This window comes from Oryzias melastigma, linkage group LG23, assembly GCF_002922805.2.
Source record: "Oryzias melastigma strain HK-1 linkage group LG23, ASM292280v2, whole genome shotgun sequence".
Classification (NCBI taxonomy): Eukaryota; Metazoa; Chordata; class Actinopteri; order Beloniformes; family Adrianichthyidae; genus Oryzias; species Oryzias melastigma.
The window spans coordinates 6,128,599-6,155,932 of record NC_050534.1 but is presented as its reverse complement, the minus strand read 5'-3'; the positions used below and the strand labels follow the sequence as shown (position 1 = coordinate 6,155,932).

Genomic DNA, 27,334 nt, shown 5'->3' with positions numbered 1-27,334 from the left:
AAACCACAAACAGATTTGATTGCCATCTTTCAATGAAAATTCAGATGCTAAACATTGTGGTCAGAATGGGCGTCTGGAGCACAATACCTTGTTTCTTGGTTTGGTTTCACCACATAACTTCATGAGGTCTGATGTCAGAGAGCTGAAACACAAACAGGAAGTCAGCTAATCTCATCACAGCTTTACTTTTTCCTAACTTTTGAAATAAATGGAGAAACTTCAGGTCTTCAAACAGGTGGGATGATCCATCACCTCAAGAGAACCAATTATAACCACTGGAATTAATAATTGGTTAAATGGTTTAAGAGTTACGATAGTTGAAAGAATGCTAACAGTGAAGTTAAAGCTCTGGTTAAACAAAGTGAGGTGCAGTTCCTCAAATATTCACTAGGGGGGTAGTGTCTTGGCAATGCGATGCGTATCGCAATATATGTCTCACGATAATTATCATGATATATCCCATGACTGTACAGAATCATTTTTTACAGCGTATGATTTAAAAAAAAACTCTACCTGAATATAAATACACCTTTCATTGTAATAAAATGGTAAAACTCATTTTATTTAATGATCACAACACTAAGCACTGCAACTGTATCTCATAAACAACTTGCTTTTATTCACAAAATTCATGGTGCTTTTATTTTGGTAAATTAAGACATTTTTGTTGTTAAACGGAACAGTCAAAATTGTCTGATTTCCACAACAAAATATGTTTCAGAATAAGAAAAATAAAAACATAGAATGAATGTGGCTTAACCAATAAGGTTCTAAAAGTATGATTAGGAAATAAAGTGTTGTTTATTTCCTACATTGCTGAATGTAGCTTTCAAACGGTTCAGGAGACTTAAAACAAATTATTTCCAAAAACATATCAGAGTAATGAAGCAGCACGACACGATAAATATCGTCTCGTCAGCATTTTAAATCAAGTATCGCCTAATTAAATATTGTGGTAAATCATGGAATAAATTTCCCCCCACACCCCTATTGAAAACCTCAAGAGTTTTACTGAGAGTCACATGGTAATGAGATTCTCTGCTTTGATTGCCCCGCCCACTTTCTCAATATTTGGTAATGTCATAGCCTGCTAAGATGGTGAGAACATCCTAGCTAAAACCAGACGTATCTGAACTTGACTGATGGCTTATGGCGATTCAAAATGGTGAAAATGAAAGAAGCCTTATTGACGCGTAAGCTCCGCCCCAATCGATGATTAGGGTGGAGCTTATGTTTTTTCCATTTCCTGCAAATAAAAAAAAAGAGTGAAGGGACAGTGCAAAGCCAAAGTAAAAAGCCACTTTTATCTGCTTTTAATCCTTCATAATATTCTAATATATGCTGCACCTTATGCTCTTGTAGTTATCATAATGAAAGACAATGTCATGTTTGACTTGGTTTTTCTTTCATTTTTTATTCAAAATCTGCTGCAGCAGGAGGATCTTATTTGACAGTGTATTTTATTTTGAAAGGAAACAACTTGCATTTACTGCTGTTAAAAGTAAAGATGTTAAAGTTACAGAAAAACATCACACTTTTAAATTACTATTTGGAAATATTTGAAAGCTACATTTTCTAAGGAAATAGCATAAAAAATAAAGTGTATTTTCTAAAAGAATAAGTAGGATATGGTGGCTCTCGCTGGGTTCAGAAAACTGACTAAATGGCTCTTCTAGTTTTAAAAGTTGTAGACTCCTGGCCAAGTACAGCCCCCAGTGGTCATTTGAGGAACTGCAACATATGGAGTTTGTTGTGAGGCTTGAAATTAGTGAACAAAATGTTGAGTTTTGGCTAAAAAAACAACTTATTTTACAGTTTCACCTTGTTGTGTAAAAAAATTACAACAAAATAGTAAACGTTTGATGATTTTCTTTGGAGTATTTTCCGACTTTGCAGTATTTATTCTAAAGCTCCTTGTTTGACCCACCTGCCGTCGGAGGCGGGGCTTGGCGTGGACTCATCGCTGCTGCTGTCGTCTCCGTTCTCAGCGCCTGGGAAACCCAAACAACACCTTTCTAAGAACCGTGTGGATTTCATACGCAGCGTTTCCATATTGAAAGGAAGGGGGGACTCAGTCAGGAAGCCCAGCCTCAGTGTTTACAGAGTGATAACACATCAGACTAAACAAACACAAAGAGACACAAACACAACAGAGCAGACACACAAACTGGTGTGAGGCTGTGACGTTTCAGCTCAGCTTTTACTGCTGTTAAGATTCAGTTCCAAACATCCGGACAGACTAGCAGGAGGGGTTACATGCACTTTGTTACAGTTACTTCATCTGTGTTAGTTTGTTTTATGCACGCTGCAAGATTTCTGGACTAAACGACTAAAATAGGGCCTAAAAATGCCTTTTTTAACAATAGTTTGGTTGGAATAAAAATAGAAAAATGTTGGCGGTTTGGATGTTTTAGTTGCAGGGGAATCATGCAGCGTGCTCGTCTCCCAGACAACCTCTTACTCACCTGCTGACAGCAACCCTAACTCTGAATTCACACAAAAACAAACAGAAATCAAAGTCAAGCTCAAAAGATGAGGACAAAAAAAATGGCTCCACTTTGTTTTACACTCATCGCTTTTGTTTCTTAAGGTGATGAATTCACTGAGACGGGTGTAAAATAAAGTGCAGGTTGAAGAAGACGTGATGGAGACGGCGATGGTGTTCCGACGCCGCTGAGGATCTGCTCGGTACCTTGCAGGGCGCTGCCCAGCAGGGCGTCCAGCTCTGGGTTGATCTCGGCTTTTTCCTTCAGCATGTGGAACAGCAGCTGGTTCTGCGTGGAGCTGTTGATCTCCGTCTGCTTCAGCCGGCCCTCCATCACCTTCAGCTGGGACTCCTTCTGGGCCGCCTGTAGACCCTGACGAACCAGCAGATGGCGGATTACCACAAATTGTTACAAACCTCTTGATTATGTGGAAAAATAAGCCTAAAAAGTGGAAAAACGTGCCTGCAAAAACTAACTCACTGTAACTAACTCACGGTTTGTCCGATTCTCACGAAATTTGATGCACATGCCCCTAGCTGAAGTCTACAATGACCCCTAAAGTTTTGTTGACCTTTGACCTTGGGAACTTGCTGCCATCTTGAATTTACAAAAAAACGAGTTTTTATCAATAGTTTCCTAACGCTTTGAGCATAATTGGAAAGGCACTGGCAAAAGAAATATGATATTGGAAGCTGTAGCTTTTGAACGGCGTGTGCATGGCGAGCTCGCAAATGTGGCGTAGTCTTAATACACGCACATATTTCAATGCATTGCTATGAAAATGTAATATGTAGATCCCAGGGTGACGCTTTACCAAGTATGATAACATAGAATATGAACATATAATGAATGTGGGCGTGGTTAGCAAATAACCTCCGTTGCTAAGGAAACCCAAAAATGTACTTTTGCCGATTCTTGTGAAACTAACGCCAATCTGTTCGGTGACCTCAAGCGAACAAAACATAAAATGGTTGCTACGGAGATAACACTAACAGAAAAGCCGCCATTTTGAAAAAGGTGTATTTTTAATCAATTTCTCACTTAGATCCCAGACCAGCTATACAGAAAGAGAATGGGGGGATTAAACCAACACAGATCCGTGACTGAATCTGTTCAAAGTTCATAGAGGTGCTAATAAAGCGCAGCCTCTGGTACCTTGTTGATGGCCATCGTCATGAAATGATCCAGAAGAAAACGAGCCTCCGATAAGTTACAGGAGCTGATGACAGCAGTCACATCCACCGTGTCTCCTTCTTCCTGCAAGAAAAAAAATAAAAAAATTACATATTTAATAAAGAGGTCCATCTGTAACAAAGTTTTATACTTTGGACAAAAATTGATTTTAAAACGTCTGATTTAAGGCGATTTTTAAGACATCAAAACTTAACATAGTGACTGTGGAAGCCACAAACACAAAAGAGAAATATTTTTTGATCTTTAAATGAGAAAACTTTACATCTAGACTCAGTAAAAAAGTATTTGAACCCTCTTTTGTGAAGTTTTTCATTTTTAGATCAAACCAGACTTTAATAGCATTTTAACAGGTTTTAGGAAATCTGGGTTTGTTTGATTTTTAAAGAATTTATTTATAATACTGCAGAAAATAAATGCTAAAAGTTCATCTTATTTCTGGTTGGTAATGACAGAGGACAAAAGTTTCTTGTACGTCTTCAACAGTGTAGCTGCTGTTTTGTTCCATTCCTCCATGCAGATCTTCTTAAAAATCTGTGGTAAAACACACGGGATGATGGACAGATCAGAGTATCACCTTGGCCTCCTCCATCTGCATGATGTTGGCCTGACAGTCAGCGATGCTGTCGTTGATGTAGTCGATGTTGGCGCTCAGAGACTCCAGCTCCTCGTTCATGGACGTCAAAGAGCGGTCGGCGTCGGCGCCGTCGGTGGCCATTTTCTGCCTCTTCCTGGACACGCGCTCCCTCCGTCTGGTCAGCTCCTCCCGTTGCTGCAGAATCGAGGAGAGCGCGTTTAATTGAGAGCGCGCGCGCCTGTGAGTTGTTGTGACAGCTGCCCTACCTTCAGCAGACGGTTCATGTCCGTCTCCATGTTGGAGATGGTCATCCTCTGCATGATGATGTCACTGACGCGCCTCTCCAGAGACTGCCATTTAGTCCTGGCGGTCCTGGTGCTCCCTACCCGCACTGGAGAACTCCTAAACCGAAGGAGGTGACTGTCAGAACTCCTGATGAGAGAGGAGAACCTCAGACCTGCCGTACCTGGCGCCGTTAGCGGTGGTTGCCCCCGACGATGACGGCCTCGGAGGTATTCCCCTTTGGGACGGTTCCTGAAGGGGGTCGGGGAGACTGACCTTCCTGCTCACCTTCCCAGACGTGGGTCTCACCTGCCGCCGCAGCGCGGTCACCTGAACGCACCACGAAAACAGGAAACGGTTTCAAACTTGTTGCCAATGCTTTTTTTTTTTCTCAACTTGCTGTACCTCTTCGTTCTTCCGGCGAAGAATCAGTTCCTGCTGCCGCTTCTGAGCCTCCAGCTGCCTCAGTTGAAACTACAAGAGAAGAAAAAGGGTTTTATGAAAGAAATGAAAGCAAAAGATGTTATTTTAGCGCCTTTCAGTCTCTCTTGCCTCTGCTTTTCGTTGATCCTTCTTCAGGGAGGCGATCTCTCTGTTCCTCTTGCACTCGGCGGCCCTGCTCCTCTCCTGCTGCTCCTTCATCTGGCGCATTAGTGACACCTGGTGGCAGAAAAGAGCACAGCAGGGATGAGATTTTGAGATGAAACAACCAACTGTGAAGGACAGGGGTCTGCAACCTGCAGCTCCAGAGCCACATGGCTCCTTTACCTCTCCATTCTGGCTCTCTGGCTAAAGAAAAAAAACTTTTTAAATTATAAAAACAAACTGACATGCCAAGTAAAAACTGTATTAAAATAATAGTTTGTGGCAGAATAACATATTTTTTATATATTTTTTTTGTCTGTTATGCAAGTTATTCACGTTATAAACGTACCAATCAGACTTTATTTGGTTGGAGCAGGAAGTAAACCATTTTCTATGGATGACGTCACACTCACTCAGTCCAGTTCTCAAATACAGTCAGTGGATGTAACTGAATCTGAACCCAAAGAGGTCTTACTTTGGTCTTCTTCATCTCAGTGACGTCCAGCTGCAGCTTCTTCAGCTGCTTCTCGTACTGCGACTGGTTCTTCAGCAGACGGGCGTGCTCCTTCTGCGCCGACTGCAGCTTCTGCAGCTCTTTGTTCATGGAGCTCAGCTTCCTCTCGTACTCCGCCTTGATCCGTTTGGCTTTCTCCTCTGAGCCCGACTCCACTGAGCCTGGAGACGGAGAAACGAAGCAGACTTAAAGTTTTATTTCCACCTCTACGATAACCCAGCGGCGTGTCCTACCCATGTTGTGCAGCACTTTGTCCCTCTCCAGCTGCGTGTCCTTGATCTTGTTCTGCAGCATCATCAGCTTCTGCTCGTACTGCTGCTTGAGCGTCTGCAGGCGCCGCTGGCTGTTCTCCAGCTCGTCTATCAGCTTCTGCTTGATGGCGATCTCACAGGTGATGTTCGCCAGGTCGGCTTGGACGCTCTCTGTACATCAACACATCGGTCGGTTCAGCAAAAATAAAAGACAACATCAGAATAATGACTAATTTAATCTGAACCTTTCTCGTCCAGTTCTTCAGAATCCGACTCATCGGAGCTCTCTTCTCCTGCCACGTCGGAGTCTTCCTCATCTCCGTCGTCATCGCCATCTTCATGGTCGCTCCCCTCCTATTGGAGCAGTTTTTTAACTAACAGAAATCTAAAAAACATTTTTTTAAAAAGCGTGACACTCACTACGTCTGCCTCCTCGCTGATTCGTTCCTGATCATTGTCTGGGACTTCCTCTTTGACGGCGCTGACAGGACAAAGGAGATCGAACAGTGTCACATGGTGAGGCTTCAAAGGGACGTTCACGCGGTTAGAAATGTCATCAGATGGCGTTAAAGGGCGTTACTGGGGCAGGAGAAGAAGTCATGATTCACCTCGGTGTAAAGGCAGGCTGATGCTGCAGAGACGCTGATCAAACACAACAGGCCAGCAAGACTTTCATTAGCAGATATCAAGAAGCCGCTGACGTGTTTTTAAGACATATTTCATGCGGTAGCTCATTAAAAAAACAAGTCTGGATTGTGGGCAGGACTATTGACACAGAGCAGCCCCGCCCCCATCCCCATCCCCGTCGCTGAGAGGTCTATTTGCGCACAAACTTATGCCTTCAAGCTAGCATTAGCGGCGCAAAAATAACAATGAGCAATTTTGGATCTATCCAGTCGATGACAATTCTCTACAGCAAGAGAAGTTTTCTTTTGATTTTTTTAAATCAAATTTCTGGCCTGTTAAAATTTTAAGTCTCGAATTGTTGTTTTTAAATAAAATTAAATAAAAATAAATAAAAAACAAGGCCGCTCTCCGAGGATGCTAACAACGAACCAAAACGTTTCTGTTTCTTTCCCAATTCTTGATATTTGCACCGCTTTAATATTTTGCGCCAAGCCTCTTTCAACATGTCCTATTAAACACTAGAAAAAGCAACAGCAGAAGAAGGCCCTCCCTGCTGGTCCAGTGTGAAAACCATGTGATTAAAAAGGTCTGATCAGCGTCTTTCAGCGTACAATCATAACAGAAAACCTGCTAGGAAATCAGTCTGTTAGGGAATTTTGTTTCCTTTCAGGCGATTTAATCATCATAAAGTTTATTGTTAGTTTGGGTAAAACCAAAGTGGGTCTAGAATTAGCTGAGGTGAATTCATTTGTGCGAGCAAAAGACCGTCCGGGTGATCTCAGGACGTCTTTGCTGGTTTTGGGGAGCTGGTCAGACCTGGCCGCCTGAGCCTCACGGAGCTCACTCTCCTCCTGCTGCCTCAGTCTTCGGGGAAAAAAGAAGAGGAGGAGCAGACGGACGGGGGGGTACAGAGTTTGGGGCCGACATGGGGCAGAGTGAGACAGAGCGGCAATAGAAGAGCAAATCAGTCATCAACTTTCATCTGATAAATCCCAGTCAGGAAATCTGGAACTACTCATCAAAATAGAAATCAATAAGCCAAATAACCAATTCAATCCAATCAGCAATGTCTCATAGTACCGACTTTTCAGTAAAAAATGTTTTTGTTTTTTTTTTTAAAGATAATGTCCAGAAACCAAAATGAAACGTAAAATAAAAGAAGAAACTCAATAAAAAAAAATAAAAAATCAGCCGCTTCCATCGATTCAATTCAACTGTCTTTACCTTTTCTTCTTCTTCTTCTCCATCTTCTTGAGCTTCTCCAGGCTTTTCTTCGCCATCTCGATGATGTCGTTGGCCTCCTTCTCAGGAGCCAGGAGGGCGGCGGAGAACGATCCGGGGCTGGCGAACAGCGAGGAGCGCGTGGAGGCCCGGGACAGACTCTTCCTCAGGTTCTCGCTCACGGCTTCACTCTCCAGAAGTTTGGCCCTGAAAGTCATCGACCTTTAATACATCGTCTACTCTGATCGTTTCTGATAACTTTGTATAAACACGAGAACGTTCTCCTATGGAAGGAGGAACAGGTCTCTAGGTGACACTCACCTGAGCTCCTCGATTTCTTTAATGTAGTTCTGGATCATGTTTCCAATTTCTTCACTGCCTTCTCCTGAAACAGAACCAGTGCTTCCTTCTAGTAATGCAATACTGGTTTATAAAACAATACAATGACATGATATAATTAATAGGATCACTATATTTGTGAACACTTTTACATATTTTTGATGTAGAAACTGCACTAATTATTGCCCATAGATGAGCTATCGAGCCCCACTGCCCCAGGTCCAGAAGAGCTAGCGACCCTGGGAGGCGGGGCTCATTAACTCTGCTGGACTCACGTCAGAGAAGCGTGCTATGCTAACCTCAAGCGGTTGGCTGCCTGGCAGATGGAGAGCTGCTGTGATGTCATCTCGATGTCGTCTTAGCAGGCGTTGAGCGCGATCGCTCTCTAGCTTTATGGACTGATGATGTTTTTCTTATTTTCATCTAGGGCTGCCACGATTAGTCGACTAATCGACGACTAATTAAATAGTCGATTAGTCGTTACTTTATATTATATGGAGTCAGAGTGTAATAAAGTAGGAAATGTTATAATGGCATTCTGCTAGCTTTTTGGACTATTTTGGCATTTGTTAATGTTTTTTTGGCTATTTTGGAGTTCAGCTAATATTTCAGCTGAATGCCAGCTGTTTAAGCTAATTTAGGATTTTTTTGTTTCTAGGCTACTTTGGAGTTTAGCTAATATGTCAACTGCATGCTAGCTGTTTTGGCTAATTTAGGTTTTTTTCTGTTTAGGCTAATTTGGCATTTAACTAATATCTTAGCTGGCAATCAGCTTTAGCGATTCACTTCAGCGATTTAAGCTATCAACTTCAGTGTTTTTAGCTATTAGCTCTAGCATCCTCAGCGGCCAAATTCAGCTTACAGCATTCACACTAGCATTATCACAGGTAATGTTATATATTTAGTTTTTAGTTTGTTTAAAGCTAATGATGGTTAAGAGGTGTGCTTTACATCCAGTTTGCACATGACTCGATTTTTTTGACTAATTGCAAAACTAATCGGTGATTAGTCGACTATTAAAATAATCGTTAGTGGCAGCTCTATTTTCATCAAAAAATAATAAAAAAGATAGTTTCATTTTTTTTTATCTCTCAGGTAAATGCTCAAACCAGGCAACAGACAAAAACGTTTAAAAAAGCTGTCATCCTGGCGCAGCACGATGGAATTTCATCGCACCGGGAGAGACACTGAAAGATCTGGTGAACCCAGACACAAGTCCTTTCCGGTGTCTCTGTAGAGCTCTCCAAGACATAAAAACCCAAGCTACTTTCTCAACACCATCCATGTTTTCCACAATGTGACAACAAATGTTGTTGTTAATGGGCGTGTCCCACCTGCTTTAGCCAGAGTCTGGTTGGCCTGGTCACTGAGGAGCTGGGTCAGCCTGGCCCTCTGGGCGTCGATGGTCTCCTGCATGGCTTTCACTCTCACTCTCAGGTTGTTGTTTTCCGTCTGCAGCATGGAATTCTCGTGCACCAGGTCGTTTATTCCCTCCACGCCGTCTTCCCCCACCATGCGTTTGCCCTGAAAATCGAGCAAACAAAGTCGCCGTTCTGAGTTGGACTTTCTAAAAACCTCTCCTTGAGTCTCCATCACACTCTCACCGTCTTGTACTCCATCAGTTCCATCTGCAGCCGTGCGATCTCTGTCCTCAAGGCGCTGATCTGCTGGCTGGCTCTGTCCTGGTTCACCACCACCTTGTTCTTAATGTTCCGGGCCCGGTTGGCGTACTTTAAGGTGTTCAGGGTCTCCATGAAGTCCCGGTCTGACGGGCTGATGCAGGCGATCATCACTGTTTGGCTGCAGAGGAAACCAACCAAAATAATATAATATTATATATATTTAACCTAAAAAATATTTGTCTGTCCACAAACTTCAGTCATAAAATTGTTTTTGTAGCCCAAAATGTGCTTTTTTTCCTGTCAAGTTGGATGATGACAAACCTGTTTCCCCCCAGAGAGTCCTGCAGCAGCCGGGTCAGTTTGGAGTCTCTGTAAGGCACATGTGTGGAGCGCTTGCCTCTGTCTCCCAGAGCGCTGATGACGTTTCCCAGAGCAAGCTGCCAAAAGGAGGCGGAGTTACATCACATTTTGAAATTTAAAAGCTGTAATAGAAAGATGCAACTCCTTAAAGGATAAAAAAAGACTTTTTCTAAAGAACTTTAAGAAAACGGTGAAATTCCAAATGTGGTCAATAGGGTGCGTCCTAGTTCCATTTAAATTTACAGTTCAGAATCAGATTTCTTACAAGTCCACAGTTGATAGAGATCCCCTCCTTGGCCCGGTCTCCTGTTGCTCCGGTTCTCTTCAGCCTCTCAGAACCAGCCAGGTCCACGAAGTGGAACTTAGCTGTCAGAGTTTCAAACTCATTGATCTCTGAATTGTTGGCCAGCCGGTTATCTGTCGCGTTATCCTGAGAAAGAAAGAGGCAATTCTTTCAATGAATGGATGGACATTTTGCTGCTTGTTGTTTTGTGTTGTAGTGTTTACATTGTTATCCGGGGAGCAGACTCGGACTTGGCACAGGTGGATGGTGAAGATGGCGTGAGAGCGCGAGCTCTGGACGTTCATCTGGGTGCTGGCGGTGGAACGAGACAGAGCGCCCAGCTTCAGACATTGTATCATCTATGAAAAGGAGACAGTAGGAGTGGATGAGTGGATGTGTGCTCACAAAGCCAGGGCAAATCAGATCACGGGTTGATGCTGCAAATGTAAAAGTTGACTTCTCAGTTTACAGTGTGGACCATGACTGGTCCACCACCATGCCAAACATTCAGAATTTCTGTAAAAAATCCTCCTCTAAAACACACCTTTAGTTTTAACATTGTGTGCTAGTAAAGTTGTTCAAAAAGTGTATTCATATTTATTAATATAAGTAGGAAATACTAGTTTTAGTGATCGTTTTTTGTTTGTATCCATAACAACTTAGGAGTCAGAAAAGGCTGAAGTTGCCGTCTAACACTTAGTGAGTTATGGGTTGAGAGAAAATCACATTTTGAAGTTTCCTGCTCAAAATCTAGACTACAAATAAAGTTTAAACCAGCTGCAGATAATTTACAAAGGATGAAGAATGCAACTAACGAGTAGCAAATTCAGCTATCATGTAGCGAATTCAGCTATCATGTAGCGAATTCAGCTATCATGTAGCGAATTCAGCTATCATGTAGCGAATTCAGCTAACGTGTAGTTAATGCAGCAAATGTGTAACTAATGCAGCTAATGTGTAGCTAATGCAGCTAACGTTCAACGAATTCAGCTAACGTGTAGCTAATGCAGCTAATGTGTAATAAATTTAGCTAAAGTGTAGCGAACGTAGCAAATGTATAGCTAACGCAGCTAACGTAGAGCCAATGCAGCTAATATGTGGCGAATGCAGCTAACGTGGAACTAATGCCGCTAACATGGAGCTAATGCAGCTATGGAGAAGCGAATTCAGCTAACGTGTAGTTAATGCAGCTGACATGGAGCAAATGCAATTACTGTGTAGCTACTTCAGCTAACGTGGAGCTAAAGCAGCTATTGTGTAGCAAATTCAGCGAACGTGTAGCTTATGCCGCTTAAGTGGAGCTAATGGAAATAATGTGTAGCTAATGCAGCTGACGTGTAGCTAAAGCAGCCAACAGGGAGCTAATGTAGCTAATGTGTAGCTAATGCAATTAACATAGAGCTAATGCAGCTATCGTGTAGCAAATTCAGCTGAAGTGTAGCAAATTCAGCTAACATGTAGTTAATGCAGCTAACATGGAGCATATGTAATTATTATGTGGGTAATACAGCTAACGTGGAGCTAATGTAGCTAACGTGTAGTTATTGCAGCTAACTTGTAATTAATTAAGCTAACATGTAGCTAATGCAGCTAACTAGGAGCTAATGCAATTAATGTGTAGCTAATACAGCTAAAGTGTAGCTAATCTAGCCAATGTGTGGCAAATGCAGCTGATGTGTAGCTAAAGCAGCCAAAGTGGAGCTAATGTAGCTAACATGTAGCAAATGCAGTTAACGTGGAGCTAAGGCAGCTAAAGCAGAGCTAATCCCAACGTGTAGCTAATGCAGCCAACGTGTAATTAATGCCGTTAACATGGAGCTAATGCAGCTAACGCAGAGTTAATCCCAACATGTAGCTAATACAGCTAACGTGGAGCTAATGCCGCTAACGTGGAGCTAATGCAGCTAAGGTGGAGCTAATGCTGCTAACGTGGAGCTAATGCAGCTAACATGTAGCAGTGTCAAACTGTGTATCTTTTATGTGTTACTGACAACGTTGGGAGTTAGCATAGTCACAGTAACGTTTGTTTTAGCGGTATCAGTCTGTCTTTGACGTGCTATAAACAAGGTTGTGCTATAAACAGGTATTGTAGCGTGTTACAAATAAGTTGTAGAATTAGACCACTGTCAACAGAGCTTACACAGTCTGACTGATGGATTTATCTCAGACTCTTTTGTCTCATTTAATGTGCCTTTTAGTTCGGTGCGCATTATATACATTATAAGTTTAAAATAGTCCATAGAGTGACTGTGCACCCTATAGAGTGGAAGACACAATAGTTGTAGTTAATTAATAAAGTTCTAAAAAATATCAAAAGTCTGAGATATTAATGGCTTGCTGAAGATCCTGAAAGTTCTTGTTGTGGTCACTCCTTCCAGAGCAGGAAGTGTGATCTTTAACCATTGGTGCAGTGATAGCCGACACTGATAAATGGAGCTGAAACTTCCGCTACTTTTGGGCCTCGACTGCTGTGTAAACACGGCTAAATGAGGAAACACTTCAACCCGTCGGGATCGTCAAAGCTGTTAAAGGCGACCTCAGCGGCGGAGGTGACGGTGCGGGTGGTGACCCCCACGGTGTAGATGCCCCCGTTGGCGTCTTCGTGGATTTTGATGCCGGATTTCTGCCTCCGGGCCTCCAATTCTCGAGTGGAGTCAAACAGGTCCAGAACCTCTTCGTTGTAGAGCTGGAGAGGAGATTAAATCTATGTCAAACACAGATAAAACTGTTTTTCGATGTGATGTTTTGCTTCATGTGGGCAGCTGCTGCCTCATCAGCTGTTAGCGGCATCCTAAAATAAAGCCGGGAGCTGACCCCACAGATAAACTAATGACAGTTTCACAGCAGTGAGGTCAGCTGAACGAACTGACCTCCGCTTCTCTGACCTCCGTCTGTCTGCATGTTCTTTACTAATGGACTTAAAGCTCCTTCCTCTTCGCCTCAGGCTTGACTACATCCTGCTTTGATCTAAGCATAATGTGTGCTTGTGCTGCTGCACCTCGAGGAACTGTGCGTTGATCTTGAACTCGGGAACGGGTCTGCCTTGCTCAGTGGCGGCCTGCCGGCGCTCCTCAATGCCTCTGAACAGGTGGTTGACGGCTCGAGGAATGATGCCCAGCTCCTCCTCGCCGATGTTGACGTCAAAGCCCGTCCCCATGGTGAAGGTCTTTCCAGATCCTGTCTGGATGTGAGGCAGAAGCTTCATGTGAGTCTTTGTGTGTTTGATAAAAAAAGGGTTCATTTCTGACTAAATAATACACTTTAAAAAATGAAAAATACTAACTAAAAAGTAAGCAAAAGGCTTGTAAAAAAGTTATTTTTACAAATAACATAAAAAAAGTTCACTTTTTACTTTAACAGTCAAACAGTTTGACTATCTTTTTATTTTTACAAGATAATGTAATAATAAATCCTTTTGACATTTTTCTGTGCAGATGAACTAAATATGTGACTTTCAAAATGTGAACATTTAAAACATTTTGATATATTTTACACTGTAAGCCTGAATTATTTTGAATAAAGTCCTTTAAATACGTTTTATGTAGTTTTAAGTTGACATGTTAATCCAATTAATACACAAAAATCAGAGTTTAATCGAAACTTTAATATTTGAGGAAAGGTTAGCTTTTTAACGTAAAACGTTCTATACGTTTTGAACATTTTCTAATTAAAAAAGCTGTGAATGGGTTTGTTTAAAAGTAATTAATTGTTAAAAAAATGAAGATTAACTAGTGTTTACAAATTTACCTCAAAATATCAGTTAAAAAATACAACTATACATCACTTTAAAAACATTAATTTATCCCAATGAAGTTAAAAAAAGAAAAAACTTAAAAAAAATAAAATAAATTGGGTCCACAACATGATTGAGGAGAATTTGTTGCACAAGGAAAAACTTTCACACTTCAACACAGCTAGATGCTTTAAAATCACTGTTGTACCTTAATTAGAATATTTTGTAAATAAAAAAGTTATTTGTGATCAATTATCAATTACATTTATTATCCTGGTGTCTGTAGGATAATGTTTTCTCCTAAATCATTATCGAAACTGTCTTTGAAAACTGTTTTCTTATAAAACGAGAGCTTTTATTTACAAATAGGCTTTTTAAATGAGTTAAGGAAAATAAACAAAGTTGTTATGACCTTAAAGACCCACTCTGATCCTTTTTAAAATCTATTTTACAATTATTTTCCCTGTTGTTTTTTAATCAGTTTCATACCATTTTTAGCCAAAATAAAACACCTCATTTGTTTTCTAGCAAATTCCCATCAGAGATGTGGGCGGGACCCTTTTGAGCAGAGTCCGTTTGTGCTGATTTCCCATCATTCATTTGTTTGCGCTCTCTTCTGCTAGCTTACAGCCTCACAACTCCAAGCTAACATTAGAAGCTTCTAAGCTCCTTTTTTTATGTCATTCCAATGTGTCTTCAAATTGTTTTAATTGTTCCTAATGTTTATTACTTCAAAGTTATAAAGAATAATAACAGTTTCTCCAGTAGTTTAAAAATGGAGAGTCATGCTAGAGATTAAAAGATTAGCTGTGATCATTTTACAAAGAAGCTTAAACACATTTGTGGCATGAGTTGATTTGTTTTACCTTTCAAAATAAAAGCATGCAGGTTTGAATCTGTCAGGGTCAGGTTACCTCTCTGTTTCTATGTGAGCTCAGATAAGAAAGTGTTGCATAATAACCCTTCTGAAAGTATTGATCCTCACAGTAAACTGAGGAGCTTCAGGTTAGCATCTGCTTGATGTCTCCCAGGACTTTGAGACTTCTCCGTGTACTCTGGTATGAGGTGAGGCCACGTTTTTCTTCCTGTATTTGGACGGGAAGATAAACTCCCCCCTCTGTCTCTCCCGTTAATAAATCAGAGTCAATAAAAGAAAAGCTGTGGTGTTGAGAGCAGGTTGGAGCCTGTCAAGAGCATTGACTGAGGTGGTGAGGCCCTCCTTTCTTATAACAAGGCTAATTATACAAAATGAAATCATATTTCATATCATAAGCTGCCAGACTCTGTAGATTCCTGAAGGCAGCTTTACTCCCTTGAGCAACGCATGCTTGAGACACGGCTGAACCAGCCGGTGTGTATGTCTGAGGAGGACCAACCTGCCCATATGCGAAGATGGTGGCGTTGTAGCCCTCGAAGCAACCCTCGATGAGCCTCTCCGTGCAGTGGGTGTAGATGGCTTCCTGCTGAGTGTCCATGTCGAAGACATAGTCGTAGGTGAAGGCCTTGTCCTTACCCAGAACCACTTGTGGCTCTCCGGGCATCACATACGTACAGATGTGGCAGCCCTCGATCTTCTCTTTGGCCAACTGAGGACGGATCCTGGAAGAGGCGAAATCATCAAATATTAATTAAAATTTTTGTTTAGTAGAACATTTTTTACCAGAGTGTCAAACTCATTCGCTCAAGGGGCCAAAACCCAAAACACTCATTAGGTCAAGGGCCGAACTGGAAAAACATTTATTGAACACTCTAAAACTAAATTTTTAAAACTTTAAAACTGTAATTTTTCAACATAATTTTGAACTAGATATACAGCATTACCTGCTATAATGCCAGTGTGAATGCTGTAAACTGAATTTGCCCGCTGAAGATGTTAGAGCTGATAGCTGAAGATGCTGCAATTGATAGCTAAAAACACTGAAGCTAATAGCCAGCTAAAATATTAGCTAAATGCCAAATTAGCCTAAAAAACACACAAAAAGAGCTAGCATGCAGCATAAAAAAAGCTAAACTTTAAAATATCCTAAGAAAAGCGTATACTAAGAAAAAGCTTGAATTAGCCAATTAGCTCGTGTGTAAATATTAGCCAAACTCCAAAAAAAGCATAAAAACAAAAAAAAATGCCTAAAGTAGCCAAAACAGCTAGCATGTAGCTGAAATATTAGCTAAAAACAGCCTAAAAGTCTTAGTAAAAAACTCTTAACATAAATATGAATAATAAAAAGGTAGGAATATTATTCCAGACAAAATAAACTTAAACCTTAAATAACTTTCAATATTTTACTCTCCATAAAAATATATTTGGTCAAAATGATAAAAGTTAGAAATAAGTACAAGATAACATCGGGCCATTAATAACAATAAAATAAAATGATCTGGAGGGCCGGAGCCGGCCCCCGGGCCTCAACTTTGACACATGTGATTTAGAACATGGTAAAAGTCACAACTGAGCACTGAATTGTTACGATTTTTAATACGTTTTCAATTTGGAATCTCCAAAAATAATTAAAAGTCACAATTGTTGCAGATTGTACATAGAAAAGGCTCAATATTTCGATTATTTATTTTCCCAATGGGAAGCTCCCGTTGATCCATCTGGAATGAATGGAAAAACAATTTATTCTTTAACTTTTGGATGCAAACAGGAACTGAAATGATCTAAACTGCCAGAAAAATGATGTAGTTCCAAAAGCTGCTCACTTGGAGGCAGTATTGACTAATACAAGAGTTCAACGTGTAAAAAAGTTGGCATGACGATGACAAAAAGCAGCCTGGCTAGTTCTATTGTGGAAAATGTCTTTAATCGGATCAAAGACTGAATTTGAATTGAACCGTGTACATTGGCCCTGAAAAACTTTAACCAATTATAAGAAACATTGAATGGGAATAAATCATTTTGACATGCACAGAACTATCTAAACTACTGAAGAAGAAATAGGGAGTTATGTTGAAAACAAACATGGCTGCTGTTAGCATGTAGCGAGATGATCTTCTGATTATTTATTATTTTAAAGTGACTATGTAGATCCTTAGGCAAAACCCTGCTGCGTATTTGGGTCTCCCTGTGCCTTGAAAATACAAGGAAGGGCATCCGGCGTAAAAACTATCTGCCAAACCAACAGTGAAAGCTTATCTGTGGTGACCTCTGACGGGATGTACCGAAAGGTGAACAAATACATGCAGCAAGTGTTGAACTTTCCCAGAAGAACGGTTACTCTACTGGGGGAGGGATAACTAGTCCTAAAATAGTCCTTACCAGAAGAGAAGCCGTAGGGTTAGGGGACTAATCCAGATTTGGCCTAAAATGGGCTTGGACAATTAAAAAACTCGAAGTATCTATACAAGTCAAAACCCATACAAGGGTGTATGACAAAATCAGCTGGCTAAACTGGTGGCCCGTGGGCTATTTGCGGCCCCCATATCGATATTTTGCAACCCCCATCTTAATATGAAAGTCCAATGTTTACTAAGCAGTATCTTCTGCATGTCCACCCTTCTTTGATGATAGCTTTGTATTTGCTTTGTCATGTTTCAGCTTTCTTTATGCTTAAAACTTTGCATTTGCTACGGTCGTTGGATCTGGTCGTCAGAAAAGTCCTTAGCAATAGTTGCTAGAGTCGTTAGCTCCTATTATACAGGACACGCAAATGATATTGCTTAGTAGTACATAGGCATGAACAAATGTTCAATAAATGTCTTCAGTAGACATAGACAATGCACCCAAGATAGAGACAGTGGACACAAAATCATATTTTTGGCACAAATAGAACCAGCTCAGCCAGACTGAGCCCTCAGTGGCCCCAATGTAAATTGAGTTTGAGAACTCTGTCTTAAATAAAGAATATAACCTTTGATTGGGTTGCATTGCACAAATAAAACGTCATTCTACGGTCATTCATTGTTTATAAAGTATGACATGATTCTAGAGCATCAAAAACCACTGCTATGCTATGACATCAAACGTACAGGAAGTCCAGTTTTCCCCTATTATTCTTCCTGACCACAACTGTTCTAGATTAGAGGGCACCATAACACATACTTAGAAACACGTTACCAAAATCAAGAGATGAGTGCTGCCACTGTGCAGTTCACGCGTGTTTATGCGTCTGAAAAGCTCACTTCCCATTCGCAGCACAGAGCTCTCCCTGTTCAGCGCCAAGGGAGAGCAAAACATCAGCTCTGAGCAAACAGTCCCACCCTGGACTTCACCGAGCAATTGCTCTGTTTGCCTTCACCCAGATAAACACACTTTCTTATTATATCATTTCCTCCTCCAGATTTCGTCTCTCGGTTTATGGTTTAGATGAAGAGGAAATATTTGGAGAAACCTGCAAACGGGAATCAGAAAGCTGCCTGAGAGAGTGGTGTCTGGACTCCTTTGTACACATTTTCAAAAGACGTTTAGTTGTAGTAGAAAGAGGTTTTATAGAAGATATGAAAGGAGAGTCCAAACAGAAGAGAAAGCCAATAGAAAAGGAAAGTGGAGGCTGCTGAAGCTACAGTTGCAGAGTGACGCTGCTCCACAGAGGTATCATTGTGTGTGACACCAGATACAAGCGACTTAGCGAACCGTCACTGGGATTACAGCAGTGATGACGGAGAGAAGGAGCCAACGAGGAACCGGTGGAAGATGTAATGTCCTGCCTGCAGCACATTGAAGCATCAGAACTGCCAGATCAGCACACATTTTCCAATAGATTCCTTAGCTTGAGATAAAAATGTGAAAAACATGTAAAACTTGTTTTTGTGGTTGTTCAAGAATGTTTAGGTCAATATTTATGATAATATGAAGGACTTTTTTTTCAACATAACTCAGAGGGTCATATTTTTTTAAAATAAGAAATAACTATAACTCTTTTATATGTAATTTATTCTTTTTTTTTCATTTTTACATTTACTTAAGAAAAACAGTAAAACAAATTTAGTTCAACTCAACTTGATTGCCACTTTTTTCTAAAGCATGCATGTCCAAAGTCTGGCCCCCATTAAAATGTTCCACTCATCTCCTTTCATAAAATCAATAATATGCAACCCCTAGCCTTTTCCAATAAGAAAGGGTACAATTACTTAATTGTGGTTGGCAAATTACATTTAAAGCCGTTGTGTGACGATAGCTTCAGGATTGATTTTAAGATTCTTCTAGGTTTTAAATGTCTTAATGGTTTGAGACCTCCATACCTCTCTGATCTCCTCAGTCCTTAAAAACCTTCCAGAACTCTCAGATCCTCGTGTTCGCTTCTATTATCTGTTCAGTTTACCTGAGGATCTGAGAGTTTCTGACTCTGTAGAGATTTTTAAATGTAAACTAAAGACTCATTTTTTCAACGGTTAACTGACTTGTTTATAAGTTGGGCTTCCAAGGACTTTATGACTTTTATGGTTTATCTTTTAATTCTATTAATTCTCTCATTGAATTTTAGCTACAGTGTGGCATTCATTTATTTTATTTTGTCATCATTTTTATTGTTTTATTGTCTTTTAGTTTGTCTTGTTTTAACTAATGTTTTGATCTATGCATTGTCTCCTCAAATTTTAGCCACAGTGTTTCCATTATTTTCAATTTTTACGCCTGTTTTTGTATTGCTTCTTTTATCTACTGTGTTTTACAACTTCTTATGTTTTAACTAATACGTCTTTTTTTATTCAGCACCTTGTGTTCAACAGCAAAGTTCATGAAAAGTGCTATATACGTAAAGTGATTAATTGATAAAATATTTTTTAAAAATGTGGGCCGAATGGTTGGCCCTTAAACATTTCTTCTGCTTTTTTTCACTCCTATCCAAGAGAAAAGACAGTAATTGGTGATGTTGAAATATTGGAGTTTAACACATAATGTACAATCTGAAGTCCATAAATAGTATTTTTAACAGTTTTCTCTACTAAGTCTTGTGTGATAATTCCAATAATTTATTTTAAAAGTGAGGACACGTTCCAGACATGTCTAAGTGTTATCATGGACGATGTGTCCTCCAGGCTGGCGAAGAGGAAGACCTTCATGAGTGTTGTCGGAGTATCGTAACAAAGCAAAGGCAGAGGGGGCACATAAGTGTATAAATTAGGCTTTTCGAAAGGAACTTTGAATACTGAACGTTACCACAAGTGTTTTAGAGCATATTCTCCCCTCCTGGCAATGTCTATTTCAGGAAGAGCTTTGTTCAACGGGACAGTATACAACCACAGACTGCAGTTCTTGAAAACATTTCATCATCCGTGAAGATTCTGACAACTGAAATGGTTCAAACCTTTCACCCATAAAGATCATCTGCTTTATTATGGAGCAAAAAATACGTTAAAATTGAACACAAATTCTTAAGCAGAATAAGGCCAAATTTCAAAACAAAAGTTTCAAGAAACTTCTTCCTGTTTTAAACAATGATTTAATTTCATAGAGTAGAGATGAACAAACAATGATCAGTTTGTAATTTGTTGTATCATAATCAATCTGAAAATGCAAGTTTTCAGACTGCAATTTTGAATATTGAATACTCTGAATAACTTAACACAAATAACCCATAACATAACATTAAACGTTTCAAATGAAAGACAATACAAAGAACAAAAGCAAGTATAATATAGCATTTTTTATATACAATAGGGGATTAATACTAGCATGCTAACACTAATGCATTTGTAAAAATTCCATAAAAGTTGCTCAAAACTGATTTTAGAGCCATTGCTCTCTTCTCCATTTGTCTTATTTATGATGTTCACGATTTTTAGAAAGTTGAGCTGAAGATGTTTAAAGACCTGTTTTATCCTACTAAATTTAAGCTAATGTATAAGAAGGACTAAAAATACATAAGAAACAATGTCAGATGAAAAAAGAACAACCTGTAATACTGTCCAGACATACACAAGTACAAATAGGTAAAAGCACAATAAAAAAATTAACATTTTCAAACGTTTTCTTGTTTAATTAAAAACATTAGCTGGTTAGCTAGCTGGTGAGAATGAATTCTTTGATTCTATGATGACAGACATTTAAGACACACTCTGATCATCTTCTGATCCATTATAAAAATATTCCCTGTGGTCTTTTAATTATGATTTTTCCAAAATAATAATAAAAAAAAAACAATAATTTTCTAGGTCATAGTGTCTGTAGAGCGGCATTAGTCAATTAGAAATTTGTCTCCAATTTGTGGTCTCTTACCGTTAGTGTGGAGCAACGCCCTACCCGTTGCTGAGAGCTCTCCGTTTACATGCTTTCCCACTAGCTTAGAGCCCCTCACACCCCTACCATAACATTATCAGTGCAACAATAATTGGTGCTATTGAGTCATACAGTTTAGCAGTAGCTCAGACGAGGAAAACAAAGACGTTCATGGGTCTACTTATCTACAAGTAGAAACATCAGAATGAAGCGGAGCAAGAAGTTTGTGGCCCACCCAGCATATTTTCTACGTAATAAATACAACTGTTTACCAACCGTGTTTTTTGTTTGCTAAAAATTCACAACGATTTCAATAAAGAAAGACCAAGAAATGGATTGGAGTTTACAAACATTGTTCTCTGGTGTATGGTACACTTTTGACAGAAACACAAAAACAGTAAGGAGAAAAGAAAAGAAAAATGCTGAGCTTTTCTCCCTGGTGTGTTATTTGTGTCACCGACCAATTTAAGCAATTATTATTATCATTTAGAGGGCTTGGCTTTGTGGCTCAGCAGGAAACTCGCTCTCTTCTTCCAGCTGAATAAGGGCTCCTCTTGCACTCAGCAGAGGCTTACAGCATCAATCCTCCCTCTAAAATGACACATACCAGCTACGCATAAGCTGTTTTTGAAAGACTTGAACTCCACCTGAGCTCCCAACACACACACAAGACTACCTTACACAAACATGTGTAGTCTGTAATATATTAATGTGGCAGGTTTTTCTACTTAATAACATATGGTTTCATGCAAACACAAATTAGGGCCCTCCCCTTAAAGCTTAGTCAGAAACGTTACGTAATAACTTTGAAGTATATTAATCTGTTTTGGCAGTATGAACCTTTTGGAGGGAATAATGAGAAGAAAGACACGGATCTGAACAGGATTTAGTTCTTCTACATTTACCTGATTAGAACTGAACAGTGAAGGGACTGTTCGGTTGAAATACATGATACATTATGTAGTATGGAAAATGATAGAGATGATCCAATAACTAAAACGAGGGGGGGGGAAACCCATCATGGTACAAATGATGAGTCAAAAATCTTCTATTGGACACAAAGTTTTAGTTAATGATAGTCGACAGTCGAGCAGATTATTGTTTTCTTGTAAACAAAACCGCGTGACTAACGATCTCTTCAGTCATTGGCCAGCAGTTACGTGTCGGGTCAAAACAATAAGAAAAACATAGAGATGCTGAAGTTTGCAAATACTTGCCTGGACAGTTCACATTTTTAAACATTTTATTTCACTGACCAATTTTGAACATCTGTATGAAGGCCAGGTTCAACGCAAGGTGGTTACTGAGGACGCTATGGCTACATGGTACGCTAATAAGTGTCTGTAACAAATAGATCGTGAGGTAAACAGTTCACTTTAAGCGGGCCAAATGTGGCCAGTCTGAATAAACCTTAAAACTATTTTTAAATGACAAAAATATATAAGTTCCTTTTAGTGGTTGCAAGGTTCGATTAAAATATGACTCTTTTGAGGATCACATAACATCATCTGCAAAATGTATACTTGTTATTATGCTACAAAGGTGCAAAAACTGCAAGTTTATAGAAATCAAAAAACATTTTTTCAGTTTCAACGAGGATCAAAGTGACTAATCCAGTTTTGTTCAGTGAACCATAAAAGGATCAAAAAGAGGCTCGTGTTCATACAGTGTACACACTATATGCACAGACCTATTAAAATGCACTCACACACACATTTAACTACAGACAGAAGCACACAGAGAGGCTCTGTGGGTTTTTTGCGACTCCTGCTTTCAACCTCATCAGTACGATTATAGTGACAGCCTATGAAACCGGAGACTCCCCGTGTGCACCCCACAAAAACACGGTGAGGGAAACCCATACACTATCTGTCTGTTTATCATAGAAGGTATGGTTACCTTAAAACAGCAGTGTGGTAAAAAGTCATCAGATTTAAATTATTCAAGAGCTACATCAACAAAATCGGATTTTGAGTAGACGACCATTAGACTGTTGAGTGTTTTTATGGACCAAACGTCAAACTCAAGAGTCTTTCTTTGCTGTTCTTAGAGTCACATTTTCTCAAAGGTCGTGAGCATTTTTACAGACTGGTTGGTGCAAGGCCAAAGTTGGCATCCAATTTTTATAGCTTCCATTTCCCTTAACCTTTGAGGAAGAATCTTAAGCTGTTAAAGGGTTAACCGTATTCAATGAGTTTAAACATTAAGAAATATCCTTAAAGACATCTTTTCAAAGACTTTTCTAGAACCAATTGAACAAACTCAATGAGCCGATGCTTTGCAAACACTTTACCCACACATTGTCCTCTGCCTGCAAATATTAGTCCATTCATCAACGTTTTTGGTTTATTTTGTCTTGAAATGAAATAACCGTGTAGTGCTGCCAGCTCAGAGGCTGTCCCCCGAAATAGAAACGGCACATCTGAGGCCAAAAGGCAGAAGGAACACAACGCTCTCTGCTCTGAGGCCACAAAGCAGAGTCATCAGCACATCACCTGACCTCACCACCATGCACAATTTTAGATTTTACTTGAGGGTGATGCATACGCATGCAACCACCACAAGGTGTCTACATCATTGTGTTTTTTGAACAGGAAGGTTTGGGTTGGATTTTTGGTTGGGAGTCACAACAAAACTAAATAATTTGGTTTACTGTGGCTGAACGTCCCAGAGTAAAAGATGTTGTGATGCGAACCACTGACCAAATGGGTGATATTAATAAAAAACCTTTGAAAGTGTATGATAAATTGGATGGACTGATGGATGGATGGAGACTTCAAAAGTGTGCACAGGTGACAACATAGTCTTTTCAGTGACAACTAACTGTTAAATTATCAGTAGTACCATAATATCACTGTATGTGCTTCAGCTAATAACTGTCCAAAGTGTGGCAGAACCTGGAGGTGATGCCACCTGATGCACCAACTGAGGTCAACATAATCTTGTCAGGATACTAACCCCTCAGACTACAAACTTTACAAAAATTGGCAAATAATGCTCGACAAACAAACTGGACAGTTGTCGGAACATTTCCGGAAAGGTCGCTGATGAGCTTGTTGTAGTCCAGGGGTGTCCAAAGTCAGGCCTCGAGGGCCGGTGTCCAACCTGTTTCACAACCAACCTGTTAAGCTCCTAATTGGCTAAACACACCTGACTCAGGTAATCAGCAGGAGATAAGGTAGGGTTTCTGGAAAACTAGCAGGAGGCCGGCCCTCGAGGACTGACTTTGGACACCCCTATCAACGTCAAATCAAAAAACATCTAAAAAATAAAATTGTTTTTGACTTTTGGTGTAATAGTTAGAACTTCAAGAACTTTTACGCCTATTTTTCATCTATTTTGTGATATTTCTCATCACATGCAAAGATCGCAACGACTGTGGAGCTAAAAGAAGCTAGCTTCAAATTTTCTATGGAAAGCAGCAGGTCAGATCACTTAACCTCCAGCTAACCTTGTGTGACGTAATTTTATACACGACATAATTAGTTAAAATATCTAATTGATAAACGTATTGTTAGTGTGGAGTTTATTTTAGTGAAGTTTAGTTATTTCGTTACCAAATTTATTTCTTGCTTGAGACATTTTTGAAGTATTTCAGTATTTCAACTCAAAAGCTTCCAGATGTAAAAATATATATATATATATACTTAAATGTTAATGCATTAAAATCATACGACACTGCTGACCAAACACACATAATAGAAAATGTTGGAGAGTGACATTCAAGCGCAGCAGCAGGTGCAGCAGGAGTATTTCCATACAAAAACCAACAGCAGGTGCCCTTTTGCATTTTGCAAAGATTGTGTGAGATGTTTGTGTTTGTTCAGGATGAGAAACTGAAGCCAAACACAGATAATAGAAAAGAAAAAAACAACAGGAGAGGATTCAGAGAAAATAGTTAACCCTTCATGAATGGAAACTGTTGAGACACAACAAAGCAGGACTTCTGTCTTATCAAAAGCCAGCATTGTTTAGCAGCTGGTCTCTGCAATAAGAGACAATTCATTGGATCTCTTTCCTCGAGTGTCAGCAGCAGCAAGCTGAAACAAGTCCCTCTAGGCGAGACTCGGAACAGGACCTCACCTGTGCAGGAGAGGAAAAGGAGGAACTAATGAAAGAGGAAGGAGTTGCATCTTAATTTAGACATCTAGGAAGAACTCAGGCTGCTTTAGTATGACCGAAAAACAAGGTTAAATACATATAATTATTAATATTTGGTTTAAAATGTTTATCTATTTTTCAGCATGACACAGGTAAAGTCACTGCAGGTGTGGGCCTATACTGTATATATTTTTTTTAGGAAAGGGCTGATATTGGTTCTGGCCGATACGATAACCGATATTTTCCCTGCAACTGAGGCCAATAGCCGATATTTGCCAATACAGATGTATAAGTGTCTACAATAACACAATAACTATAGTAGGGCTGCCACGAGTGGTCAACTAATCGACGACTAGTCGACTATTAAAATAATCGTTTGTGGCACCACTAAAGCTTAGTTTTGCTTTTTGCTTCTTTATGAGAATTACTATACAAATCACATTATAATTGACCTTTTCTAACATACAGTAAGGGGTTTCACAGGAACAAGTATCACTTTAATACTTTAAAAATATATCTGAAAACATTCTGACCATATATTCACTATTAGATGTAACTGTAAATCATAAGCTTTCTCTTTTGGGGGAGATACAACTTGTATCTCTTTTAAATATTAAATATATACATAAAAACGGTCTGAACAATTATTGACTAAGAGTGTAAACATCAGCTTCCCAGTAGCTCAAAACATCATCAAGGACAGTTCACACCCCGGATCGGACTTGTTTGCCCTGATGCCCTCTGGAAGGCGTTACAGAGGCATCAAAACAAAAACAAACAGACTGAAAAACAGCTTCTTTCCAAAAGCAGTATCCATGTTAAACTCCAACTCACACAGATAACTGCTCATCACGCTGTACAGTACATGTTCATATATTTATATACTGCTTATGTACATATGCATATGTATATCTGGTTATTTTAATGCTTGCTTTTTTGCACATACATAATGTCCATATATGCTCATAGTCTTATATGGCACCGTTCATTGTATATATTTTTCTACATATTTTTTATACTTTATATCGTATTTTATACTATGTTCTGTATTTTTTATGCCAATTTCTTGCACCGAAACAGTTGCTGCAATTTCATTGTCCTTGTGATAATGACAATAAAGGTCTATCTATCTATCTATCTATCTATCTATCTATCTATCTATCTATCTATCTATCTACTAGGGATCTATTAGACAGTATCCATGTCAAAAATAGTGTATCTGAAAACAGTTAGAACAATATTGGTGGATTTTTTAGTATCGATCCGATACTAACAAACAATACCGATACTGGCACCGATATATCGTTGATCCCTATTTTTTTATATTAAAACACCTGTTTGCTCAAGAAAAACCTAATTAATAGAAACATTTTACAAAGTTCTTATGTATTGCCTGTGTTCTATTGATAAAAACCGTTCGAACGCAATGCATTGTGGCCTTAAAGAAGCAGTGAGTCATTTTGCAGCATGGATGCTTTGAGGCTCATAAAGAAGCTCTGCGACTCAGCAGCCTTGACTCTGCCTGTTCTCTGGTTCCGGTTTGGAAACAGCCATCTGGGAGGGAACCAGGGAATGACGCAACGGAGAGAGGTCAAAAGTGTTGGAGGGAAACAGACCAAAGAGAGGAAAAAAAAAAGGTTATTTCTGCTAAGTCATTTTTAGAGTTTCCCCAACGCCTGTCCTCTGAACAGTGACAGTGCTCCACCCACTCTAAGAGATTAAAAAGACCCACAATGCTGTGGTTCCAGGCAGTCCTTTTAATGGTTCACTGATCACAGTTTTGACGGCGTTTAGGTTCAAAGGTGGACAAGCAGGGAAAATAGTGATGTCCTGACACTGTTTTCCACCATCCGAGGAAAATGCTTTTGTTGTTATTGAAAAGTTTGGCATATCGTCCATCCGTCTCAAGGTTTTGGAAGCAAAACAGGAAGATGCCAGAGCAACAGTCAGACGCTCCAGACAAGAGCGTCACTCAAAACCTCATTACTGCCCTATCACAGAAATCCATA

At 39.7% G+C, this 27,334-nt stretch overlaps 1 protein-coding gene across 2 annotated transcripts in view; it reads right to left on the bottom strand.

Annotated features, from left to right (window-relative positions):
- Window positions 1-27,334, bottom strand: part of LOC112152630 (kinesin-like protein KIF21A) — a 47,102-nt gene that overhangs the window by 7,782 nt on the left and 11,986 nt on the right. Inside the window, exons 2-25 of one of the 2 annotated variants that reach the window (XM_024282323.2) lie at window positions 15,448-15,670; window positions 13,337-13,519; window positions 12,875-13,024; window positions 10,563-10,697; window positions 10,321-10,485; window positions 10,017-10,132; window positions 9,678-9,873; window positions 9,408-9,597; window positions 8,056-8,119; window positions 7,738-7,941; window positions 7,330-7,377; window positions 6,307-6,367; window positions 6,132-6,240; window positions 5,869-6,057; window positions 5,597-5,796; window positions 5,089-5,196; window positions 4,942-5,010; window positions 4,721-4,866; window positions 4,521-4,656; window positions 4,255-4,449; window positions 3,642-3,743; window positions 2,693-2,858; window positions 1,928-1,991; window positions 88-142 (exon numbers count right to left, since the gene is read on the bottom strand). In XM_024282323.2, the coding sequence (XP_024138091.1) occupies window positions 88-142; window positions 1,928-1,991; window positions 2,693-2,858; window positions 3,642-3,743; window positions 4,255-4,449; window positions 4,521-4,656; window positions 4,721-4,866; window positions 4,942-5,010; window positions 5,089-5,196; window positions 5,597-5,796; window positions 5,869-6,057; window positions 6,132-6,240; window positions 6,307-6,367; window positions 7,330-7,377; window positions 7,738-7,941; window positions 8,056-8,119; window positions 9,408-9,597; window positions 9,678-9,873; window positions 10,017-10,132; window positions 10,321-10,485; window positions 10,563-10,697; window positions 12,875-13,024; window positions 13,337-13,519; window positions 15,448-15,670 (3,274 nt within the window). The remainder of the gene's footprint in view (window positions 1-87; window positions 143-1,927; window positions 1,992-2,692; window positions 2,859-3,641; window positions 3,744-4,254; window positions 4,450-4,520; window positions 4,657-4,720; window positions 4,867-4,941; window positions 5,011-5,088; window positions 5,197-5,596; window positions 5,797-5,868; window positions 6,058-6,131; window positions 6,241-6,306; window positions 6,368-7,329; window positions 7,378-7,737; window positions 7,942-8,055; window positions 8,120-9,407; window positions 9,598-9,677; window positions 9,874-10,016; window positions 10,133-10,320; window positions 10,486-10,562; window positions 10,698-12,874; window positions 13,025-13,336; window positions 13,520-15,447; window positions 15,671-27,334) is intronic. The other variant, XM_024282330.2, reaches the window with a different exon arrangement.